The sequence below is a fragment of the Prionailurus viverrinus genome, chromosome D1 (genome assembly GCF_022837055.1).
Source record: "Prionailurus viverrinus isolate Anna chromosome D1, UM_Priviv_1.0, whole genome shotgun sequence".
Classification (NCBI taxonomy): domain Eukaryota; kingdom Metazoa; phylum Chordata; class Mammalia; order Carnivora; family Felidae; genus Prionailurus; species Prionailurus viverrinus.
Genome location: NC_062570.1, coordinates 16,873,954 through 16,893,002, shown reverse-complemented (window position 1 = coordinate 16,893,002; position 19,049 = coordinate 16,873,954). Strand labels below are relative to the sequence as shown.

General features: G+C 41.4%; 1 protein-coding gene and 1 non-coding gene across 3 annotated transcripts in view; both read right to left on the bottom strand.

Moving 5' to 3' along the window:
* Window positions 1-19,049, bottom strand: part of CBL (Cbl proto-oncogene) — an 84,920-nt gene that overhangs the window by 18,480 nt on the left and 47,391 nt on the right. For both annotated transcript variants that reach the window (XM_047876811.1, XM_047876812.1), the window contains 9 exons: window positions 15,435-15,581; window positions 12,116-12,272; window positions 11,204-11,325; window positions 10,734-10,871; window positions 9,819-9,906; window positions 9,104-9,235; window positions 8,686-8,889; window positions 1,929-2,060; window positions 1,405-1,782 (listed from right to left, as the gene is read on the bottom strand). In XM_047876811.1, coding sequence (XP_047732767.1) covers window positions 1,405-1,782; window positions 1,929-2,060; window positions 8,686-8,889; window positions 9,104-9,235; window positions 9,819-9,906; window positions 10,734-10,871; window positions 11,204-11,325; window positions 12,116-12,272; window positions 15,435-15,581 — 1,498 coding nt within the window. The remainder of the gene's footprint in view (window positions 1-1,404; window positions 1,783-1,928; window positions 2,061-8,685; window positions 8,890-9,103; window positions 9,236-9,818; window positions 9,907-10,733; window positions 10,872-11,203; window positions 11,326-12,115; window positions 12,273-15,434; window positions 15,582-19,049) is intronic.
* LOC125147295 (small nucleolar RNA SNORA19) lies at window positions 160-289 on the bottom strand. The gene has a single exon (XR_007145123.1). It is a non-coding gene; the product is annotated as a small nucleolar RNA SNORA19 (small nucleolar RNA).

The following is a 19,049-nucleotide window of genomic DNA, read 5'->3' as shown; positions in this document are numbered from 1 at the left end:
AAAGTCCAGTCTAATTTATTCTAATTGGACTGCCTATCACACAGATGCCACTTAAATGCAAGCCACTCTCCCCCTTCTCTTGCAACCAAGAAATATGCAGTTCATTGAAGGGCCACAGCATTCCTCAGCTTCACTACTCACAGACCATTCTCTCTTTTTATTTGTCTGAAGGAGACTGCCAGCATTACTATTCAGTTGTACTGCTAATTAACCTTCAACTATCCGTACAGCACACAAGAAATAACACCGCTCGCATACACAAGAGAACACGGGGTAATGAAATGTGCACTAGACCAGTCTCTCTCTTGCTTACTTCGCATCAGCTCTATAAGCCCCTTTGTGATTCCTCAGACTCTCCCAAACTCGCTGGCTTCCCCTTCATCCTGGAACGGTCTCCCTGAGAATCAGCACAGCGGGCTCCAGGTCTTTGCTCAGAACTGTACCCCATCCCTCCATGTACCCCATCCCTCCACGTACCCCTCAGCCCGACTCCAGCTATCCCTACAACCCCGTTTTGAGCTATTTTCCTCCACAGCACTCATCAGCACCAACATCCTGTGTTTCATTAACTTACCAAGTTTATTTTGTCTTTACTCCACCAGAATGTAAACTTTCTAAGGGTAAGATTTCTTGTTGAGTACATACAGAAACAAACCCCCCAAAAACAGATACACCTCCCCACGCCCAGGTCTGGACCCCTTTCTCATGCTTATTCAATGAACTACTAGCCTTTTTTCAATCTATCCTTTCAGCAATCTATTTTACATAATGCTACTACATGTACCTCTTGAAACCATCATTTTGCTCCTGTCACTTCACTGATTTAAAACCTTCAGATGCTCATTTCCCACCAAATAAATTCAAATTCTTTTGGCCTTGATGGGATTTTCAAGGTCCTCTAATCTAGCATTAACGCTCCTTTCATGACCTTTTCCCCACTCCGATACACAAACCTTCTGCTCCACTCATATTAACCTACTTCTAATCCCACAACACACCTCAAGCATCTGTGTCACTGCGGCTCTGACCTTAAAACTATCCACTTGGGAAAGAACACTTCAAATTCAGATGCCATTCGTTCCATAAAACCCTCATGATTGCTCTATTTGGAAATAACCTCTCCTTTCTCCAAAACTGAAGTGTTTTCTATTTACACTACACGAATCCAGCCATACCTACGTATATACACACATACGCACGCACCCACATACATACTGCAGTATTTACAAACATGCCTTATCTGATCTACTAATACACTTCTTGAGGGTATATATACTTGTGAGGGTAGGGATTACGTTTTATTATTTCTGAATCCTATACAAAACGTAGACAAAAGTGCGACCCATGAAATGCCATCCACAAATATTTGTTAACAGGCTAAATAATTTCAAAAGCAGGACTCACCACGGAGGTATCCACAGTGAATGTGCTTCCAAGCCTAGGCACATCTGTTCTGGGCTCCATTTGTGAGGGCAATGAAAATGGAAGTGAGTGCCGGTTGGTTAATTCTCTACCTGTCCAGGGGTCACCAGCGTTTGGAGCGACCACTGGTACTTTGGGGATCGGCCGAGGCAGCCATGATTCCCCAAGGCGGCTAGAGGGAACAGGGGGCAGTTTGTCCCTGGACGGACAGTCGCCTGGTGTGCAAGGCAAGGGGCGTCTCTGAGGCCGGCTTTCTGCTCCAACAGAGTATGGCCGGTCTGGAGGGGGCGGTGGTGGAAGATCTCGAAGTGTGGGAGGTATCGGTAACGGTTTGTCCTTATGAAGGGAGCCAGAAGCTGCCTGTGGACGCAGGATGAAAGCAAATCAATCAAAACCCACTAATCAAAAACAACAACAAAACACCCAACAACCACCACCACACACACACAAAGCCCACTAATCCACAACAACGAATCAGAAAACCGTAGAAACGGATAACGTCTTACCTTGGAAGCACTTCCAAGCCCAGAAGCACTTGAAGGAATAGACACCCGCTGTTGCAGAAGGTCAAGTCGCGGTGGCACCGGGGGAAGGGAGGCTTGCGGGGCCACTGAAAATGGAGAGGGAGGCCGTTCCACCTGACACAAATAAAATTTCCTAATAGGTTATTCTTGTTTTGAGGGAGTGGCATCTTTCAACTCCTCCGAAAGCTGTAGACAGCAAGTGCTAGATGAACACTGACTAGAACGGCCAATGGCTCAGACTTCCTGAATTAGTTCCGTGTCACCATAAGAGGGCGCTCTCAATCACAGAAACACCATACAGATGCAAGTTACAGGCAAGGATCTAAAAATGGCTGTGCTACAAAAAGCTTCTTAGTTTACATCCGAAAACAAGTGTTACAATTTTCCACATCCTCACCTGGAGAGAAAAAAATCTTTTCAAGGTTACAAATACGAGCCCATACAAAAAAGAAAGGAGCAGACGTTAACCTTTCAACAAGTCACCTGGGGAAAAAAACATTTAAGGGCACAGGACAATGAAAGAGATCAAAGATGATACATTCTCCATGGGTTGCTATGATAGAAATAAATAAATAAATAAAGGTGTTTTAAGAGGAAAACAACCAACAGGATTGCTAAAAAGCGTCTTGCGTCCTTCTGAAGAAACAAGTTATTTCAATTCAGCAATTCAAAGGGATTAATATTTTCTATCAATCTGTGTTCTTAAAGTATGAGGTGCCAAACTGGTCGAAGCAATACATGTCTGTGCCTATCGCAGGGTGCCGGGTAGCTGATAAGCGTTTCCAGGTAAGCGATCAAAAGAGATGCATAATTCATACAAAATGCTACTTGGCATTTGTGTTCCCTTCCAGGAAGCAATACAGATGGAATATGGGCAAATATGTATTACAAGCACTTGCATAAAATGACAAAAACAAAAAACAAAAAAAAGTTCACACCCTTAGCCCTGCCATTAACGCTGAGTGGTTTGTAAACGAGGGCAAAGAAAGCCCTCATCGTCAGCTACCGGCTGTACTCATGCCTGAGGAAACGGGGCTCCGACTCAGTGGTGCATGAGCGATGCAGCTGGAGCAGCCAGGCACCTCAAGGGTTAAGAAAGTGAGAAGTTATTAGGCTCATTCTCACTTCTCCATTAGTTTCTAGCCAGTCGCTGTATCCGGATTTCTCCATGGAAGAGTCTCGTATCTTTACGTGCCTTTTCGTTCTGCTCACCAATCCCAGACCCGATTTATTAAAGCCAGCTTCTAGCAATTCTCCCAACTTCTGGTTTCTTATCTCGCCAAATCCTTTTGCTCACCATTACCAGCTTAGCCATCCTTCAATGTGCAGTCGCTCAAAACACCATCCAACACTAACTCACTTTCCCAATGTCTCAACTCAGGAATTCCTACCTCCTCACCTTTGTTCAAGTTGTTTCCCAATCTGAAAGGCCCTCTCTGCCTTGAAGATTTATTTTTAAGTGATCTCTATACCCCACATGGGGCTTGAACTCACAACCCCAAGAGTCACTCGTTGCCCCGGCTGAGCCAGCCTATTTCAACCAGTCTCGCCATCTATCCTCGTTCTCATTCCTGAAGTGCAGAGGTTGAGCTAATCATACTCTTTAATTCATGTCTCACCATCACAACTGTTCTTTTATCTCAACATCTATGAAAGTTCCAGAAAAGGAGAAAAACACAGGGGAGAAATTATCAGAGAAATGAAACAAGAGTGTTTCTGAGACCTAACGGACACAAATATCCATAGGAAGGTTTTACTGCACAGTTAGCCCAATGAAGGAAAAAACCCACAACAAACAAGCAAATAAATAAGCCAAAAAGGCCCTTACATTTTCAAGGAATTAAGGATAAGGAAAATAACCTAAAAGTTTCTTGGGGACAGGGAAAGGGGACACCAAACAGCAAACTAGAACCTACAAGCGAAGTGAAGCCGTAACCATTGAGAGTTGAGTCTTTTTCAACCTACTATTCTGTAACCAGTCCGTCTGAAGGTTGAACAAAGACACTGTAAGGTATCAAACGTCTCAAAAATTTTACCTCTCACCTTTCGGAAGAGATACTCCACCCAAACAAGGAAGTAAAGCAAGAAAGAGGGAACATGGGAGACGTGTTTCACAGGCACTTCCACAGAAAGGAGCGAGGGAGGTTTCGCGGGGGTGAGAGGAAGGCTCCAGGGGCTGGGTTGCAACACCCCCAGAAAGTCCAGGCTGGGGCTGGAACGTGAAAGACTCTCATATGGTCCTACACTATATTATATACTACGTACTGTATTCAGAGAATTAAGAGGCTATCGGACAGCTTGGTAAGCCTTGGCAGTGACAGGTACAGACGGAAAACTAAGGAAATAAAAATAAAGCGATTATCCCAAGAAGAGCAGAAGGTCATGTGAGAAAACAACAGCAAGTGCATCGTCGCGTATTACTTGGAGAGTCAGGGAGCAAAATCCTTACACACCGAATAGTGATTTGGCCCCGAACCACTCAAATGTAATAGGGAGATATGGTGGAGGAAGGAGAGAGATAATAAACCCTTTTCTACAACACCTGAAGTGAACAGAGACTACTACTGAGGAGGCAAAAGAAAGCAGTGTAAGTAGATGGCATGAAGGGTTCAAGAACTAACAAATCTGAGTGGGCACACAGAGGAGCTGAAGGGAGGGCGGTGGAGGCAGGGAGCCAAGGTTTCTGTCAGCCTTCTAGCAATTCTTTTACACTTACCAGAAAATCCACACGCATTTATCATTTGGATTTTGTAGTAAGTAGATCCACTGTATTAAAAATGAATCAAAATAAAACAGCAACAAAAAACAGCAGCTACCCAGGACATGATGAAACAGGCACTCTCCTAGTCTCGTTTACCTTTGGGAGTGATTTTACAACCAAAAAACCGGGGATAAATTTTAGTATCTACACAAAAAAAATTAAATATCTTCATAAAATATTTTATTCATACAAATGCAAAGAATAATAAACACCTACGTAAGTACATCTAAGAAATGCAACAGCACTGTCTCTGTGAAACTCCCCTGTGCCTCTCCCCTAACTGTATCTTTTCCTCCATCAAAGAGTCTAAACGTACATTCACTTTCATTCAGCAATCCCACTGCTTGAAATTTATCATACAGACAGACTTGCAAAAGAACACCAGCCTGCATAAAAAGTCTCGAAATAATACAAAATGTTCATTGAGAGACTACGTAAATTGGGGGCGCTTGGGTGGCTCAGTCAGTTAAGCCATCCAACTCTTGGTTTGGCTCAGGTCATGGTCTCACGGTTCCTGAGTTCAAGCCCCAACCTAGGCTCCACAATGATAGCACAGAGCCTGCCTGGGATTGTCTCTCTTTCCGTCTCTCTCTGCCCTTCACCTGCTCACACACTCTTCCTCAAAAATAAATTAAAAAGAGAGAGAGAGAGACAGACAGACAGACAGACAGACAGACAGACACTACATAAACTGAGGTACCTGGCTCAGTTGGTGGAACATCTAACTCTTGATCGCAGGGTCGTGAGATCAAGCCCCATGTTCGGTGCAGAGATTAATTAAAAATAAAATCTTTTTTAAAACAGGAAAGACTATAAATAAATTATGGAATAGCCAACTGATAATACACGAAGCTGTTTTTTCTTGATCTGAATTATTACAGTGTACTTTTTATTTATACTTTTATTTAAATGAATAAATTTAAAATCATTCATACAGATCACATTAAGAAAATTTTTTACAAGCATTTTTTTTTTTTTTTTTTTTACAAAAATAAGGTGACACTATACATAGTATACAGTTATTTTTAAAACAATATACATCAGGGGCGCCTGGGTGGCTCGGTTGGTTTCGGCTCAGGTCACGATCTCACAGTTCACGGGATGGAGCCTTGTATGGGGCTCTGTGATAACACCGAAGAACCTGCTTGGGATTCGCTCTCTCTCTGCCCCTTCCATGCTCACATTCTCTCCTTCTCTCTCAAAATAAATAAACTTTAAAATCTATATGTAGATATACACATGAGACAGCTTTCCACTGAAGTGTATGTAAACTGAACTCCTTCTGCAGAGGATTCCACTATGTGGACTGTGGTAGCCAGAATGAGGATTCCCTGTCCCCCAGCCCGAAGATGTTCATGCACACCCTAAAACCCAGCAACTGTGGATACCTTACTTTCCTTGGTAAAAGGAACTTTGCTGATATGATTAAGGGTGTGGATCTTGAGATGGGGGAATTACCCTGGATTATCAGGATGGGCCCATCTAATCCCAAGAGTCCTTAAAAGCAGAGAACCTCTGAGAGATAAGGCAGGAGGAGGAGGAAAGGAGTCCAGGATCCAAAGAATGCAGCTGACCACTGGAAGCTGGGAAGAGCACGAGCTGACAGCCAGCAAAGACACAGGGATCTTGATCCTACAACTGGCAAGGAACTAAACTCTGCCAAATCCAAATAAGAAGGGAAATGGATCTTTCCCTAGAGCCTACAGACAGAACTACAGACCTGCTGACAGCCTGATTTTAGCTTGACGGCACAAGTGTTGCACTTCCCACCTTCTTGGAAACGGTAACAATAGTTTGTGTTGTTTTCAGCTGCCAAATTTGCAGTCGTTTGTTACAGCAGCCATAGAATACAAGCACATGGATGTATCATAATTTCTTACTGCTGGACATGTGACTTCATTCTGAGTTTTCATTGTTGCAGACAATGCTGTAAGAATAACTACATCCACATCTTTGTGTGCTTATCTGAGTATTTCTTTTCTTTTCTTTTTTTTTTTTTTTAATTTGATAGAGAGAGAGCACTCGTGCAAGCAGGGGAGGAGGAAAGAGAAAGAATCTTAAGCAGACTCCACACTGAGCAAAGAGCTCAACGTGGGGCTTGATCCCACGACCCTGGGATCACGACCTGAGCGGAATACACAAGTCGGACATTCAACCGGCTGAGCCACCCAGGTGTCCCATTCAGGATAAATCGCTAAAACTGAAATTGCTAGTTTAAACATTACACATTTTGATAGATGTCAAATTGTCCTCCAAAAAGATGGGCTAATCTGTACCCACATCAACACTGAATGTGATTCCTATTTCTCCACAGTATTACTCATCTACAAAATTTCATAAAGGGGTAATTTTAATTTCAAACAAATACATCCATGAAAGTTCACCTCTCTATCCTTTTATTCAGCTTCCCTAATATTCCAGGAGTTACGAATAGATTTTCATGAATGAACACACAGAAATTTATGTAAGAATATAAAACTGCTTTAGAGGCAGCTTGGAACCAAAACTTTGGAACCAAAGAGCCTGTTTAAGAGGCCAAAACTTCAAAAAAAAATCTGTCCACTTCAAAAAACCAAAAATGTACACCTCACTCCAGATTTCCTCCACTATCCATTACTGATACAGTATAGACAGATTTATCAATCCTGTTCTGAAGCGGTTTCAATTCCCAAACATTCAAAACAATTACTAAGTGCTCGATTTTGAGGAGTAAATTACAAATGAGACATGGCTCTTGCTTTGTGGGAATTTATAACATACCAGGAAATACATTTATAAAATATTACAAGGTGGTAAGTTCTATGGCGGACATATTCAGCGTCCTAGAGACACCCGGCCAGACCTAGATATGTGCGTAAATACATGTGAACTAGGGGTGGATGGAGGAGGCAGGGAACAGTCTGGAAAGGTTTCCTAGGAAATGAAATCTCCACTAAATTACATAGAAACCACCAAGACAAAAGCATGGAGAGATTTTTAGTGGTTTGGCCTTGCTGGACCATAAAACATAAAGCAGAAAGGATTATAAGGGCAAAGTGCCTGGAAAGGAGAATGGCTTAACCCATTAAGTAATGAGAAGTCTGGGGTAAGAGTATGAGGCAAAGGAATGAGGTGGTCAAGTCTGCACGGTAGACCAACGGTTCTGGAAGCAGGAAGAAGAGATAAGGAGGACAGCCTGAAATAAGGCAGTGGCACTGAGAACAGAGAGGAGACCCAATGGATACAATCATTTAAGAGATCAATCCATTCTTTCGATACTTACTGAGCACCTACTATGTGCCAGGCAGTAAGGGGATGATACGAAAGAAAGCTGCCGATGATCTGTAACACTCTAAACTAGAGAACCTAAAGCGTATCAGAAGCTTCTGTTTGCCCTATATTGGCTAAAATCTTCAAGGACTGCCTTACTTCTTACTTGGGAATGAATCTGTTTTACCCTACCTACTCATGTTACAGAATTTGATCCCATCCTTTCCCGGCCTTTATATGTTTCCTCTCTTTACCAGGGCCTTTCCAGTTTGTTTAGTTTCTACACAATACTTCCTACCGCCGGTTGTCATTTATTTGGTTACTAACAGTGCCTCAGCACCCCCGCCCCCCCGCAATCTAACCTTCTAATGCCACAACATTAATTAGGAAAGAAGGCAAGAAGACCGCATTCTCCTCACAGCAGCAAAATAGGGTCCCATTTTTTTATACTCCCCTCATTTTCTCCAACAAGCTACGTGAGTAAAGCCCTGTCTAGGACACAGGGCATGGGCCTTAAAGGCGGAATGTCTGGCCTTTGGAGGAGACATGAGTATAGGACTGTAGGAGTTAAAATAAGGGAAGTGCTTAACATGGTCTCTCTCACATAACAGATACTCAGTAAACGTAAGCTACTGTGACCCCTTGTAGATCGATGTCAGCAGGTGCTCTATCGCTTTAAAGCACAACTCAGCATGCAGTCTGTCACAGTCTCTTGCACTGCAGTCTTACCTTGGCACCAGCCAATTCCTTCATCATAAAGAGAGAATCATCCGCTCGTTCGTCGTCATCGTCATCATAATTTGGGGAGGGAGCTCCCTCGGCTCCTTGCCTCAGCAGGCTGCCACTTCCTCTAGGGTCAAACGGATCTACCACAATGGGCTCAGTACCTTTAATTTCACATCGGCAGAAAGGACAGCCCTGGCCTTCTGATTCCTGCGGAAGAAACAGGAGATGGTAACAGACACGTCTCAAAGTACTGACAAGATCTGTCCACTGGGAAATGCATTTCCTAGAGACGAAAAAAGAAATCAAAAATTTAAAACCTACCCCAGAAGCCAGGTCATCCTTTTTATCTGTAAAGGATACACAATCCCCAATTCTTCAGAGTGATTACACAGCTGGGGAAATGCATGCTTTGGATCCATACCTGCCAGGACGTAAGACAGGACGTGCACATGAGGTGTCCACAGGGCTCGATTTTTACATCCTTATCATTTTCAGCACATATTTTACACAGTTGGAATGTGGAGCCCATCTCACAGTATAATTCATATTGTTCCTTTGATTAGAAAGAAATTAAAGAGATTACTCAGCCCATTCAGGTATTTGTTGAACTGTAACTGTACTGTTACTGATTGTAAGTGTAAATACTAACAACAGAAAAACTAAAGACTTATTTTCTATACAAATTTTGCTTGTACGAAAGTGGTCAATAGTCTCTCGTTAAAAGAGAAAAAAAGCACTCGGTCTCGGTCCTATTTTAAGTTCTTTAGAGAAACCACACACACATAAATTCACTAATCTAGTCAATGGTTTAAAATGTAAATGTTCTGGGGTGCCCGGGTGGCTCAAACACCCGCCTTCCACTCAGGTCATGATCTTGAGGTTCGTGGGTTCGAGCCCCACGTTGGGCGCGGTGCTGACAGTTCGGAGCCTGGAGCCTGTTTCGCATTCTGTCTCCCTCTCTCTCTGCCCCTCCCCCACTTGCCCTCTGTCTCTCTCAAAAATAAACATTAAAAAAAGGATAAAAATACATAAATGTAAATGTTTCACTCACTTAATACAATAGAACTGTCAGTTCTGTAAAGTACATACAAAAGCTTGCCTCCAGAGCTATGGTTATACCATACAACAAAATTCACCTGGGTCACTTTGATGTGGTCTTGGGGAGTTGGTTCACACAAGCCTGTCAGGTCAGGATTCTGATTCCGTCCATCTGGAAACAGATAGCTGTAAAAAGAGTAACCAGCCTCGGGGTTTTACTAAAGCTAATTTGTAACTGCTACCAAGACAGACAAATTTTATCTAGCAATTCTCTCATTCTAAAAGGGTAGTTTTGCGTAAGTACAAAGATGTATCTTACTAATACTTCAAAAAACATACAGGGGCGCCTGCGTGGCTCAGTAGGTTGAGCATCCGACTCTTGATTTCGGCTCAGGTCATGATCCCAGGGTTGAGGGATCAACCCCCACATCGGTCTCCATGTTGAGCATGGAGCATGCTTAAGATTCTCTCTCTTTCCCTCTGCCCCTCTCCCCCACTTGCACTCTCTCTCTCTAAAAACAAACCAAACCAAAACAAAACAAAAACAGAACAGTTCCAAGAAGATATTCCCAAACACTGATAGCTCTTTCTCTAGGCCACAACGCCCCAGGCTCTATCGTCTGAGAGGCTGACAACTTTTTCAGTAAAGGGCCAGACGGTAACTATTTTTGGCTCTGCAAGCCACGTAAGTCTGTCTGTGTCATGTATTCTTCTCTGGTTGTTGTTTTTTAAGTAACACTTGAAAAGGGAAAACCTGTCTTAGGTGCGGGCTGTACCACAACAGCCAGCCTCATAGCTAACAACAGCTCCGAGCCATAGTTTGCCAACCCCTATGACTCCTTTTAAATAAAAACAAAAGTCCTACAGAACCTGGAGGTCAAAACAATATAACCTGTTAAGATGCTCCTTGAATCTGAAACTGTAAAAGAACCCTGGAATAAAGTCACTGATGATCAAGTTTCACAACCCCTAAGTTCCTAGACTCCAGCAGATGACAAACAGTAGATACTCACAAGCCTTCCCTGAAGCCGTCAATCAGGGCTTGAAAGAGAGGTTTATTGTGTGGGATTGTCTGGAGAATGTTCCCGTCAGCAGTGACGTACCCAATAGCCCACTGACCCAGACGAGTGCAGCTGAGCCGGAAAATGTAACTGTGAACAGTGAGGAACAGAACCTTTTACATACTTGTATTCGGGTGGAAGCTGAGACAGAGACAAAAATCAAAAGGACCACCAATAATAGATTCTACGATGACTACAGAGCAAAAGCAAGAAACACATAAGCTCAATTTTTAAGTGGCTTGAAAGCATTTATCAAACCCTAAGATCTGAATCCGTCAATTCCTCTGGTGAACAGACAGCAATCCCAGTAAAGAAACGTGGCCGCTGGGGAACTAACATAAGATCGTGTTTCCTCCTTTCTGGCAAAGGTCACAAGAGAATAAAATATAGGAGGATAAACCTCTTTGCTTCAAGGAACTGACCTTCCGGGTTTGTGAATGAACTTCTGGAGCCGAGCTTTTACTTCATCATACGTCAGGAAAGCCATGTATCCGGGATGAGTTACAGCAAGACTGTTCCAGTTCCTGAGCAAAGAGGACCACGGCTAAGGGAACAAGAGTTCAATCAGACCACTCAGCTCAAGACCTAAACCAACTTCAGAGCAATGAAAAACGGAAGGAAAACAACCTTGATTCTCAATGATAAATTCTCCATTGACTCTCACAAATTTTGAATTATGTTGTCACTCTGAGGGAAACACGGTTGAGATAAGAGCTTACAAAAACTAAGAAAAAACAAATAAACACTTACAGAAAGATTTTTTTCATAAAATGAAATTCAAGACATTCTAACGCAGTGCTACTGACAGGAGTGAGGTTAAATGGCAACAAACAAAAAAATCAGAGAAACAGCAGGACCCACACGTGCAACTAAGAAGTTGCAAACAAAGGCTTATGCGAGTTTGGCTACATGCACATTATCTTTATGGAAAGAAATAAATGAGCTCTTTCGAAGCTCTCAATATTAACAGTCAAGAATTTCAATACAATAGGAGAAAAAGTTGGAAACACATAATGTCCAGCAACAGGAAACTGATTAAATAGATCATATTATACCCATTTTCTGGACGTTCCAAAACCATTAAGACAATGCGAAAGAAGACTACTCACTAACAAAATGAGATAATAAATATGAGGTGAACAAAGCAGATCATATAGTTATTCTTACCAATAAATAAATAAACAAAAATACAGGGCAGTGGGGGTTTTTTTGCTTATAATTTCTAGACTAAAAATACTTTTATACAATAAACTTTCAAATGTTACTTTTTTAAAGAGCTCTCTCTTCAGAAAAGTGGCAACAACTAGTTGTTAGTTTTGTTTTTAGTATCCTACCTGAAAGAGTCTTGTAAAGATGTCAAATTCAAAAACTGAAATATAATCATTGCAGGTCAGATCAATAGTGGATTTCAGAGCCATGGCCTCGAGCCCGGAACTGATGGGATGCACTTCGTGAAGGGCCTGTCGGAAACTCTTCCAAGGGACTATTGTCCTGGGTGGGGGGTGGGGGGTGGGACGGAAGGCACTGAGTGAGACAACAGACAATTCTGGGCATTGCTAAAATAACCAAGGAAAAGAAAGCCACATGAGGTCTTAAAACCAATTTCAATTCTCTTAAAGAAGCTAAGCTATATTTTGGATTGAGAAGAGAAAGGGAGTAAACGATGTATTTCTTAACTTTCTAATGCGTACATTAGTAACAGAGACATCTTCTTCCACTATTCTTTGGCAGAAGGTCACAAACTAACCCCTTTCTCATCTTTCTTCACACATTTGTTCCATTTAGGGAAGCACGGAAAGAGAGAGGAAATTACTCTTTTTATATAATAAATGCAACCTCTGGCCAGGCCTCAGTTAACAGAAAGCTTACGTTTAAACTAAGTTTTTTTTTTTTTTTTAATATTTATTCATTTTGAGAGAGACCGCACACGCATGTGCGCGTGCACGAGCGGGAGAAGGGCAGAGAGAGGAGGGGAGAGAATCACAAGCAGGCTCCGAGCTGTCAGGGCAGAGTCCAACATGGGGCTCGATCCCACGAACCGTGAGACCATGACCTGAACCAAAATCCAAGAGTTGGACACTTAACCAACTGAGCCACCTAGGCGCCCCAAAATAACTTTTTCTTTTCTTTTTTTAATTTTTTTTTTAATGTTTGTTTATTTTTGAGACAGAGGGAGACAAAGCGTGAGTGGGGGAGGGGCACAGAGAGAGGAAGACACAGAATCTGAACAGGCTCCGGGCTCTGAGCTGTAGGGACAGAGCCTGTCGCGGGGCTCAAACTCACGGACCACGAGATCATGACCTGAGCCAAAGTCAGAAGCTCAACCGACTGAGCCACCCAGGGGCCCCCAAAATAACTTTTTCAAAGCATGAAATACATCCTGAGTTCTTTGAGGAACTCACACTCCCAAGGATGAGACAGGAGGAAATAGGCTTATGGCACAGGAGCAACAGAGTTTGACAAGGATGAGGAATAAATTATTAATATAAGTGATTAAACCCCAGATAAGGCAAGCACCAGATACTATGGGATTTCTATTTCTCAAAATACAAGCTCATTGCCTTTGAAAAGTTTTAAGACATCAAGTGGCATTTTGAACTCTTTTCTAATGTAGTTATTAAGTTAAAAGAAACAAAGTTAAACTTATTCCCATCCTCTTTACCCAGATTTTGAAATCACTAATTATTCTATGTTTTACATTTACACATATTTTGAAAAAGGTGGCATTTAAAAAGAAATTTACATTAGGATCTCTATATTCGATGAAAAAGTTTTATTGTTTTCTATCTTTTCATTTCCTTGATCCAAAGTTTCAGAGGACATACAAGAACATTTATATTAATACTTAAGAGCATAAGCTTAATTCATGAATCTGTCTGTCGAATTTAAAACTTCTATACATCAAAAGACGATATAAGGAAAGTGGAAAAACCAGCTACAGATTAGAAGATACTTGTAATGTAAGTAACTAACAGACAATCCGTATCTTACAAGAGGAGAAAGAGTAGTAAAAAGGACAAGTCAGGAAGAGGAACAGGCAAGTTAGAGTAAGAATCCTGACTGGTCACACTTGTGAAAAGATGCTCAGTCTCCCATGTCATCAGGACTATAAAGCAAAATATGACACCCAATTCACATCACCAGTGTTAGCCAGACTGTGGAGCTACTGGAATTTACGTACACTACTCATAGGGATATAAACTAGTATAACCACTTTGGAAAGCAACTGGGCAATATCTGGCAAAGCAGAGGATGTGAAACCCCCTGATTTGGCTATTCTGCTCCTAGCATGGAACTATGAAGAAGCTCCTGCCTATGAAGGTGAATATAATTTTGTTCACCTCAGCGCTGTTTGTGATAGCAAATAATGTGAAACATATGTCCACTAACAGCAGAACGGATGGGGAGAAAAAGAAATAGATATTCAAACAAAGAGCACGGGTCTCAACTGAATCTGCGAAATTTTCTCCAAAAAGAAAAAAAAGTTAACTCTTTACATCAAAGCAGGGAAGCAGATACAGTACGTCCTCCCTTATCTGCAAAGGATACTTTGCAAAAACCCTCAGTGGATGCCTGCAAACGCAGGTAAATACCAAACCCTATATATATTATGTTCCGTCCTATACACACACACCTAAGATAAAGTTTAATTTCTAAATTAGGCACACTGAGAGATTAAGAACAATAACTAATCAAATAGAACTGTAACAATATACTGTAATGGAAGTTATGGAAATATGATCTTTCCCTCTCACAATATCTTACGGTACATACCCTTCTTGTGGTGGGTGATGTGAGATGATAAAATGCCTAAGTGATGTGATGAAGGGAGGTGAATCACGTAGGCACTGTGATGTAGTGTTAGGCTACTAGTGACCTTCTGATGAAGTATCAGGAGGATCACCTGCTTCTGGACCACAGTTGACCGCAGGGAACTGAGACCATGGAAAGTAAGACTGCAGGTAAGGGGGGGAGGGGGGAAGCTACTGTACATTCATGTTCGTTATTTTTCTCTATGCTTTCCCATATTATTCCATTCATAAAAAAATAAGTAGGGGCTCAGTCCGAAGACCATATGACTCAGGGTTGTGATTTCGAGCTCCACACTGGGGTTAGAGTTTACTTAAAAAAAGTTGGGGCAGGGGCGCCTGGGTGGTGCAGTCGGTTAAGCGTCCGACTTCAGCCGGGTCACGATCTCGCGGTCCGGGAGTTCGAGCCCCGCGTCGGGCTCTGGGCTGATGGCTCAGAGCCTGGAGCCTGTTTCCGATTCTGTGTCTCCCTCTCTCTCTGCCCCTCCCCCGTTCAAGCTCTGTCTCTCTCTGTCCCAAAAATAAATAAACGTTAAAAAAAAAAAAAAAAAAAAAAGTTGGGGCAGCTGGGTGGTTCAGTTGGTTCAGCATCTGACTCCTGATTTCAGCTCACATTTGTGAGATCACTTGTGACATCAAGCCCTGTGTCGGGCTTCGTGCTGAGCAGGCCTGGTTGGGATTCTTTCTCTGCTCCTCCCCCACTCTTTCTCTCTCTCAAAATAAAATAAACATTAAAAAAAAAAAAAGGAAAAAAAGTTAAAAATTAGATAAAAAATTTAAAAATACACAAAAGGCCAAAACATATGCTTTAGTTTTTCATAGTTCAAATTATTTGGGCACTTACTTCTCCCCAAAAGCTTTCCTCCAAAATTCTGCAGCGTCTGCTTTCGTAATCCGAAATGTGTCTCCTTGAAAGAGTCCACTTGGAAAGATTCCTTTTAGTTCCGCCAGCATGTGGCTGAAGATCAGTGACAGTTTGGTTAGGTTTCGCCTACAAATGGTCAGAAGTGCAATAATTAAACACATAAAGTTATTTTTATTTTAAATTCACTGAAATCAACCTAGTCAGGTGTGTAATTAATATGAACATGAATATACATTTACGAAGAACCTCTTCCAATATACTTTCTGATCAATATTATTCAGAGATATTATAAAACTAGGAAAGGAGAGAGGAAGGAACTGTGCTGTTGACATATGAAATACTCTGTGATACCATCTGTGTTCAAAGCAGGGCTTCAGAAACTGTTTTTGCTCTAACATCATATGAAAGATGCAGATAGAACAAAGACTGTGGCACTCACTAGATCCACGCCCATTCCCTCCATTCAAAAGATGTCCTATAGTAAATAGAAAAAATTTAACAGAATATATTTTGAGGCTTTTAATCTAACTCAAGCCAAATACCTCTGAGTATTCACTAATATGAACAAATCCACGTTGTGAAGATGACAGAGGACTCAAATAAAGGTACTTACTTGAACACCTCGACTAATCTCACAAAAGAGAGGAAATGCTAAAAAAGCAAAATAATCAGAATAGCTTTGTATAAGCTATTCTGGATTTTAAAACAAATCATCATATGACTCACACAAATTAAAAAATAAATTACTAATAAATTAATAAATTACAATTCTCAATTTAACAAATATTTTCACTTAAATCAGACCTTAAAGAGGTTAAGTTTTACCAAAACAACTCCTCATCCTATACCAAAACTGAAGTGCTAAAATCCAAACCCTGTAAAAATTCCTAAGTGAATATGCTACTATTCTGCTTTGACAATCAGGGAACTTATTCTAATAGCCTGTTTAATCTCTGCTTAATGAATGGAATCATAAAGATGCCACACAGCTTAATGTACTGAGTTATGTAATCACTGTGTTGGGGCACCTGGGTGGCTCATTCGGGTAAGCGTCCAATTCTTGATTTTGGCTCAGGTCATGATGTGAGGGTCGTGGGACTGAGCTGCACACGTTAAGATTCTCCACCCCTCTGCTAGCACTCTCTCTCTAAAATTAAAGAGTCACATGCTCCACCCACTGAGCCAGCCAGGCACTCCTAGGTGCATACTGTAATCAGATTACCTTTCTTATCTTTAATGTGCTGTCACACAGAAAAGATACAGACAGATGCTTTACTGTTAAGCACCAAACCAGCTACCGGCTGCACTACCTTCCCTTTGTCTCAATCATTGGTATTTCTGTATTCAAAAGTCTGTTCTTGTCATGAGTGGCTTATAAAATTTCAAGTCAATTCATAATCAAATTTGATCATCTAAAAATTCTCTTTAATAGAGAGAGACTTTTCTCTTTCTGTTATAATGGAGATCCCATCTTTGTCTTTAATGTATAAAATGCTGCACCAAAGTAACCAAGTCTCTCTGGCCCTGACTCTTGTGCAAAATGCTACTGAAATCTTTCCAGTCAGCTTTTCAACAAATCCGCTCCACTTTCCTGATATGTCTTCCTGCACTTGTAGCAAGTTATTCTCTTTCTAGTTTCCTATTTGTTTTCTGAAAGCACCTACAAAAGTGATAATATATTCCTTGAAGAGAGTCTTAAAATAATTCATATGCTAAACAGATCAAGTGTGAGACAGGAATACAAGCACTTATCCAATCCCTGAGTTGCATCAGCAGTTCTCCTCCTGGCACTCGGAGATCCTTCCATTACGGCTTGCTAGAACTTTTACTATTTTACCAAAGTTGTAACAAAAATCATAAAGATCAAGGCTGTATCACAGAATGGGGTGCCTGGTTGGCTCAGCTGGTAAAACATGCGACACTTGATCTTGGGGTCGTGGGTTCCAAGTTTCACACTGGGTATAGAGAGTACTTAAAAATAAAATTTTTAGGGGCACCTGGGTGGCTCGGGCAGTTAGCATCTGACTCTTGATTTCAACTCTGGTCATGATCTTCCAATTCGTGCGATTGAGTCCCGCATCAATCCCTCTTGGGATCCTGTTTCTCCCTCCTTCTCTGTCCCTCCCCTACTCTCTCTCTCAAAAATAAATAAACTTTAAAAACAAACAAACAGAAAGAATATATCACGAATATATCTCAGAAGAATTCTGCAACACAGAACTTGGTAGAAAACGTTCAAAGCACCAATTATTCCCAATGACCTTACTTTCAAGTCGTCAGCGGGACACAGTAGACTGAACCTCAATAAACACAGATCACATTCTGCCAAATGTTAATCTTTAAAGAGAAACAAGTGAGAGCCCAGGATTTCCTTAAGTTATGCTAAATTGTTGAGAACTTACTATGTGTAAAGAACTATGCTGGGGCTCCTGGCTGGCTCAGACAGAAAACATGCGACTCTTGATCTCAGGGTCGTGAGTTTAAGTCCCACGCTGCGGATATAGGTTACTTAAATATTAAAAAAACAAAAAACAAAACAAACTATGCTAAACAGTACAGCAGAGTAATATATGTATAATATGACCAAGAAGATATTATATCACACTCGCAAGGTTTTAACAGCTTTTTCAGGACTCTTATTTCCTCCTGAAAGTATCTTTCTTTGGTTTCTCTCATGCTGTCCTCTCTTGGTTCTCCTACTGGCTTTGTCTTTCTTTGGCTTTTCTTCCTATTCTCTCAACAGAGCTACTTCCCAAGAATATGCTCTCGGCTACTTTCTTTTCTCTCTCCGTGTAATCTCTTGACTCTTCCTTCACAATCAGAAGCTTGAGAAACCACTCTGCAAGCGATTCCCAAATCTTAAAATTTGGTAACTTTCCAACTGCCAACTATACTTCTCCATTCACATGCTAACACCTCAAAGCAACATGTTCAAAATTAAATTAATCTTCCTTCTCAAATCTGTTCTGTCTTCATATTCTCTGTAATGACAACACCATCTTACTTCCCACAAGTTCAAAACCTTAGAAGGGCGCCTGGGTGATTCAGTCAGTAAAGCATCCAACTCCGACTTAGGTCATGATCTCACCACGGTTTCATGGGTTCAAGCCTCACATCGGGCTCTCCACTCTCAGCACAGAGCCCACTTTGGATCCTCTGTCTCCCTCTCTCTCTGCCCCTTCCCCGCCTGCACGCAGGAGCGCATGTGCGTGCTCTCTCTCTCTAAAATAAACATTAAAAAAAAATGTTTTTAAATAAAGAGTTTCTGAAATATATATATATATATATATATATAATATAAAGCTTAGAGTTATCTCGGCTTCTTCCACCTCCCTTATTCTCCATATCTGACCTATTTGTCAATTTGCTGACCACTGTTGTCTTCCTACCTTTAAACTACATGATTTTAATTGAAGTTCGTTGCTACCCTCCCCCACCTACTCCACAATTCAAACTTTAGTCTTCCACACAGATGGCCAACAGACACGTGAAAAGATGTTCAACATCACTCAACATCAGGGCAATGCAAATGAAAACCACAAAGAGATATCACCTCACACCTGTCAGAATGGCTCCAATCAACACACAAGAAAC